This window comes from Parasteatoda tepidariorum, chromosome 10, assembly GCF_982258835.1.
Source record: "Parasteatoda tepidariorum strain Cologne lab strain chromosome 10, Ptep-v5.0, whole genome shotgun sequence".
Lineage (NCBI taxonomy): Eukaryota > Metazoa > Arthropoda > Arachnida > Araneae > Theridiidae > Parasteatoda > Parasteatoda tepidariorum.
Window position 1 is genome coordinate 72,960,548 of NC_141764.1, and position 7,036 is coordinate 72,967,583.

The following is a 7,036-nucleotide window of genomic DNA, read 5'->3' on the forward strand; positions in this document are numbered from 1 at the left end:
CTATTAAATAAATAATAAAAAATAATAGATATTCTCCAAAATTAATTTTTGGTATGGAGTCTTTGGATGAACGAATTTTATAATTCTCTAAAATTTTTTTTTCCAATTCGCTCAATGAGTTCTCGTGATATTGCATAATACGCAAAAAGTTAAATTAACTTTGCATCGCTCCAAACTTTGTATCGCTCTCCTGACCAAACTAAGGGGACCATATTCCCCAGATTGCGGCTACCCTTTATATTTTGAGGGTGAAAAATCCAAATCCGTCGAAAAAAAAGGTATGTTTATTCAGAGAAAGAACGTTTTTGTTTCTAATTTTGCAAAATAAAATATCGTCTGCACTAATTAATTAACATATTTGAGGTCACTCCCTCGAATCATTAAGTTTGAGTCCTAGAGCGTGAAGTTCCGATCATTAGATCAAAAGTTATGCAGGGTGATCTGCTTTTTTTGGCGAACTGTACGTCTCTTTTCATTCATCACAGCAAAGAATCATTTTGATATTTAACTACTGAACAGCACTGTACACTTAAGTCAAGAAGCTTGAAAAAATATACAATATATATAATTATTTCTCTTATGTGGCAGTCCCGCAGTGGACTGATCGTTAAGACACGGTTCCCAGCAGATCACCGAAGTCAAGCATCACTGGCTACGGTCAGTGTGCGGGTGGGTGACCACTTGGATCAGCCTGCGTAGGGACCGAGGGTGTGCGGTATTGGTCCTCGTTAAACTGTTCTACCGTAAAGTGCTCGACTTTGGGTGCAGGTCGTCGGGCTACCGAAGGGGGGGTGCCATCCCCTCTGCAGAGGATCTAAATTGTGATGGCATGTCTTCGGATCATCCTCAGGGATGTTTCCCAGACCGTCGCCAATAGCCCGTTGTGCAGCTCTAGTGCGACGTAAATTAACTACAATAGCAACAACAACAACTCTTATGTGGCACCATAAACTCGGGTATTTCTCTACCTAATGGCAACACTATAGTCATTATTCTTTTTGTTAGGTTGTCTTAAATAATAATTAAGTAGCGTTAAAAAATTAGTTATAACTTAGTATTTGTTTAGATTCCTCTTGTTAGGTTGTCTTTAGTAATATTTTAAGTAGCGTTAAAAAATAAGCTATACGTGAAATATTTATTTAGATTCCTTTTGTTAGGTTGTCTTTAGTAATATTTTAAGTAGTGTTAAAAACTTAGTTATAACTTAGTATTTGTTTAGATTCCTTTTGTTAGGTTGTCTTTAGTAATATTTTAAGTAGCGTTAAAAAATAAGCTATACGTGAAATATTTATTTAGATTCCTTTTGTTAGGTTGTCTTTAGTAATATTTTAAGTAGTGTTAAAAACTTAGTTATAACTTAGTATTTGTTTAGATTCCTTTTGTTAGGTTGTCTTTAGTAATATTTTAAGTAGCGTTAAAAAATAAGCTATACGTGAAATATTTATTTAGATTCCGTTTGTTAGGTTGTCTTTAGTAATATTTTACGTAGCGTTAAAAAATAAGCTATACATGAAATATTTTAGATTCCTTTTGTTAGGTTGTCTTTAGTAATATTTTAAGTAGCGTTACAAAATAAGCTATACGTGAAATATTTATTTAGATTCCTCTTGTTAGGTTGTCTTTAGTAATATTTTAAGTAGCGTTAAAAAATAAACTATGCGTGAAATATTTATTTAGATACCTTTTGTTAGGTTGTCTTAAATAATAATTAAGTAGCGTTAAAAAATAAGCTATACGTGAAGTATTTGTTTAGATTCCTTTTGTTAGGTTGTCTTTAGTAATATTTTAAGTAGCGTTAAAAAATAAGCTATACGTGAAATATTTATTTAGATTCCTTTTGTTAGGTTGTCTTTAGTAATATTTTACGTAGCGTTAAAAAATAAGCTATACGTGAAATATTTCTTTAGATTCCTTTTGCTAGGTTGTCTTTAGTAATATTTTATGTAGCGTTAAAAAAATAAGCTATACGTGAAATATTTATTTAGATTCCTTTTGTTAGGTTGTCTTTAGTAATATTTTAAGTAGCGTTAAAAAATAAGTTATACGTGAAATATTTATTTAGATTCCTTTTGTAAGGTTTGAAAAGTTAGTAATAAGTTAAGTATTTATTTAGAATAATTTTGCACTTTTATCGAGATAAAAATTTAGTTATGAAGTAATTACTTAGATTTAATTTCGATCCTTTCTATAATGGTTGTAGAAACTTTAATCTTAAACGGTGCTGTGGTGGCACATAATGTCATATCAATTATTGGTGATGGGGTTAGCCTTTTTCGAGTAATAGCGTGTACGATACTCAGGTTATATCTGCGGAGGTGGTTGGGAAAGTAGGACATCATGCAATGGATAAAATTTTTGTCTTATCTCAGGAAAGAGATGGATGAGAGAGATATAATTTTAATACTTCTGATGCAGACTGTGCTGAAAAAATGTCCCGAACAAGAGATGGTTTATGTGATTTAATGGCTGCCGGACAGTTAAATTATTACTAAAATTCCAATCGATAAAGAACTTTAACAATATTGCGGACATTTCTTGAAAATTGTTAAAATTGAAATCAAAGTACTTCTGCGCGTAAAATGCCCCAAGCAACAACTTAAAGGCAAGAATTTTTTCTGTCTAATTTTTAAAAATTACGTTTTCGCAGCAGAATTTGGCGAATTGCACATTTCTACATGATTTCGTCTGTTTTTTTTTAAAATTGAATTCCAGTCACAAATCATTTTTGAAGCACCCATACCGTAAAAAATAGATACTCAAATATCACGAAGTTTCGTCTGCGACGAAGCAGTTTTTACTTCTTTGAGGAAATCAAAATTAAGGAAATATTTTGTCAATCAATATTTTACAAAAAAAAAAAAAACTTATAGTGTCTAAAGTATTTAACTTTTCTACTAAATAATCACTTCATCGTGAGCACCATATATGGGGATCAATGTCACCTTAACAACAGAAGAATTACAGATAGAACAGAAATATAAATAAAAATTTCCCTTAGCGAGATTCGACTCCGGGATCTTCCTGGCACGAGGCCAACTCTTTGACGGTGATACAGATCACTACCTTAAGTATTTAAATTTTCTAATAAATGATCACTTTATCGTGAGCGCCATACATGTGGATCAACGTCACCCCAACAACAGAAGAATAGTAGAGAGACAAATAAAATCCACTTCCCGGAGCGAGATTTGACTCCTGGATCTTCCTGGCACGAGGCCAACTCTTTGACGGTCATAAAGATCACTACCTTAAGTATCTAAATTTCTTAATAAATGATCACTTTATCGTGAGCGCCATACGTGTGGATCAATGTTACCCTAACAACAGAAGAATTATAGAGATAAATAACACCCATGCCCGGAGCGAGATTCGATCCGGGGATCTTCCGGGCACGAGGCCAATCCTTTGACTTCCATACACATCAGTGGGCTTACTTGGGCACTATTTTCGACTGTCTAATCTTCATTTTAATTTCGTTATTCTAGAGTAGTTAACAACCTCCCACAATGCACTACGATGAGGTTTCGAGTTGAGGAAACATTTTCGTCATATATTTGAAAGTTCGTGTCTTGTCACAAATCACGTGAAGAAATTATTTTCAAAATTAATGTGACATAGCTCAAGGATTGCTGAATCATCAAAAGTGGGAGTTTCATTTTTAAGAGTGGTATACATTCGGTATTCTAATTAATGCTTTTACTAAGATCCGCTTCAAAAATAATTCAAATAATTTTATAAGTACCATAATTGTTTTCATTACAGATAATGCCAGCTCGTAACATGGTTTAACCATCAAGGAAGTGGATACCTTCTTCACTGCTTCGTTATGACATATTTCAACATCTTTTGAAGATAGTTTAACATCCCTTGTAAAATTTACACTGTACAAAAATTAAGTTTGTTTTCTTTTAAGCAAATATTTTGTTCCATGTTGAGGAAATAATTTTATTTTTTGGAGTAAATGGTAATGGTTTAATTGGTAATGGTTAACTTTATAATTTATCGGGGAGTGATTTTCTCAGGTATCTGACTGAGAGAAAATGGGTGATTTTGACGAAAATTTGAATTTTTTTAATATCCATATTCAAATTTATTTCATTAGTTTTTCAAAACCCTTTAAATTTTGATTTCCGATTTATAGAAATTAAGTTATAGTAGTTTCTTCGTGAGCTGTCAGGCAAAACCGAAAGAAAACTCTCGAAAATGAAACTAAAATGTTTTTTGTTATGTTTTGAGTACATAATTTAACCTTTAATGTTAAAAAATCATGCATATAATATACAGGGTTATTCATAATTCCCTCCGGGGTTTCGAAGCGTTTTAGTAAAAAAACGAAGACGAATATGGCAAAAAAGAGCATATGAAATTATTCCGAAAGTATTCAAGTTTTAATTTAAGCAGTTGCCGGTAGATGGCAGTAACATGTACCACTGAAGCCTGTTGTAGTAAACATAAGGTTGTAGTAAACAGAGGGAATTATGAATAACGCTGTATATTTCGTCCATTTCGAAGCAATCTATTGAGTTATAAGTTATCAAAAATTAAAATTTTTAGTTTTAAATATATCGCTGCTGGTTGTTAAAGGTTGCTTTAATTTAAATCTTTTCTACTGAAGCTTTATTATTTGCGTTTTAAACGGTAAAAGCTAAAAATTTCAAAATTGGAATTAACGTTGTTTTGTTATAAAATTCCAAAGTTAACTCTGGATTTTACAAATATTTTGAAAAACAACACTTTGTTTGCTAGTTTGAACTTTAACAAAAGACACTTTTGAAATTTATTATTATTTTTAAAACGTTATTCTTTCAAAATATTTGTAATCTTTGATTTAGCGAAATTATTAGTCCTATACGGTATTTAAACTCTATGTACTATATTATATACACAGAAATTTTATTGAACTTAATTTTTTTTTTTGTAATTACATAGTTTAAATCTTTTTTTAAAATATTATCAAACAGCCTAGTATTATTAGATTTAGGATAATAATTAAGTTAAAAATAGCATCAAAATTAACACTCAGTTTTCTCTATAGGACAGCAAGAAACAAAATAATTCCGTACATTTCCAATTAAGAACCATGAATAAGCGTGTAAAAAATCTGAAATAGTTCTAAGAAAAAGTAAAGTTAAATTGTTTTCGAAACTAAGTGTTCATATCAAAGGATGATTTATTATGATGTTAAGTTTTTTTTTAAAAAAAAAGTGTCTTAGGCTTAAAATTTCAGAGGAAATTCTGTTTAGTTTTAAGACCTTTTAAAATACCGCACGAAAAATAGACTAATTAATCATTTTGATTAAAATATCGACTAAATAAAAGCATAGACTAAATGAAAACATAGACTAATTATTCATTTAGAGCTGTGTAACTGTCATTATTTAACGCTGCAAGATGGCTTACAATGATAAAAGACGAAGGAATCTCTTATAAAGTCTTGTGTTTCATTCATTGGTTATAATAAAAATCATTTAAAAAATGTACAAGGAATATCGTAATGTCTTCCCTTAACAAAATTTTTTAGAACTTTCATTAAGAATGACGTCAAAGAATCATATAAATGAGGAGGAGTCTCAAATTGATATTTCAATGAGAAAAAAAGTCTAACTCATCACTACTGAGGAAAGCGATTAAGAAAAAATAAATCTTGTTTTATTGCTGACCATTAGATACAAATTGAAATTTTATCAAGCAACCAAATTGGTTTTTTACGTTTTTCATCCCAATTTTATAATTTAATTACACAGTTTTTTTTTATTTCATAGGTTGAGCATTAATTTAAGACCCATATCTTAAAGTGTATATTCTTGTTGATGTTAAAAATGATTTATAAAAATATTTATTAAGGACGGTCAATACGAAGCAACTTGTATAAGAATGAAGTTTTTCGTTTTTTCTTTAGCAGATGAAATCAGAAAAAAGAAATAAAATATTTCAATAATTCTTTTTCTCATTAATTATCTAATTATATGAAACAATTTGACATTTTTATCTTTTTTTAATTACCAATTATAGGAAATAAAATAAATTTAGCTCTAAAACTATTAAATATGAATTTAATTTAATGAATTCATTTGATTTCACATTTAAATTTTTTTTATTTTATTGCCAAAAATAAGAAATAGAATAAATTTAGTTCAAAAATTATTAAATACGGTTTGAACATGTGGTGTTTAGAAATTTTATGAATAGAATTATAAGAATTCATTTAATTTCACATTTTAATATTTCATTTAATTGCCAATAATAGAAAATTAAATAAATTTAATGATTATTAAATGTGGTTTGATTGGAAATTTAATGAATTCATTTAGTTTTACATTTTTATCTTCTATTTAATTGCCAATTATAAGAAATAAAAATGTATTATAATTAAATATTGTTCGAATATCTGTTATTTGGAAATTTTACGAATTGAAATTTTTTAGGAAATTTTTTATTCTATGGAAAAAGTTGTTAATTTATGAAGAATTGTTATGAAAAACATGCATGAAATTAATTTATGAAGTACTCTCTGCTAAAAAAATAATACATAGATTAAAAAATGCTTTTGCATGCTAGCGTAATTTTTATGTAGATAATTGAAATCGTTATATTTCTCAACGGAAAGTGAAAAATATTTGAATATCATCTAAGCATCAATTATATGTGCCTTTGTAGATATTATTCAATGCGTAGATTCAATAAAAAGGTTCTATAGTGAAATGATTGAAAAGGTACTATAGTGAAATGATTAAAAAAGAACAAATTAGGATAACTTAAATTTTTGTGTGAATATAATCGTGAATGTATTAATTTTATAAAAATATGTATTTATTTTGAATGAGAAATAAATTATTATTGAAAGTGTTTTGGGGGTTTCTTTTTTTCAATCTTCTAACGCATCACACGTTGATGAGATAATAATATCGACAGTTCAGGAAAAGAAACATACATTTGCTAGTTCGATGGATTATTTCAAATAATTTATAAAACACTTCCGTCTCAAAAAACGCTTCATCCCAAAAAACACTTCCGTTTCAAAAAACACTTCATCTCA

The 7,036-nt window shown here is 29.1% G+C and overlaps 1 protein-coding gene across 1 annotated transcript in view; it reads left to right on the top strand.

Moving 5' to 3' along the window:
- Positions 1-4,194, top strand: part of LOC107453291 (cilia- and flagella-associated protein 36) — a 29,242-nt gene extending 25,048 nt beyond the window's left edge. The window contains exon 8 of the mRNA XM_043049860.3: positions 3,763-4,194. Within this exon, the coding sequence (XP_042905794.1) occupies positions 3,763-3,779 (17 nt within the window). The 3' untranslated portion in view covers positions 3,780-4,194. The remainder of the gene's footprint in view (positions 1-3,762) is intronic.
- Positions 4,195-7,036: the final 2,842 nt, after the last annotated feature.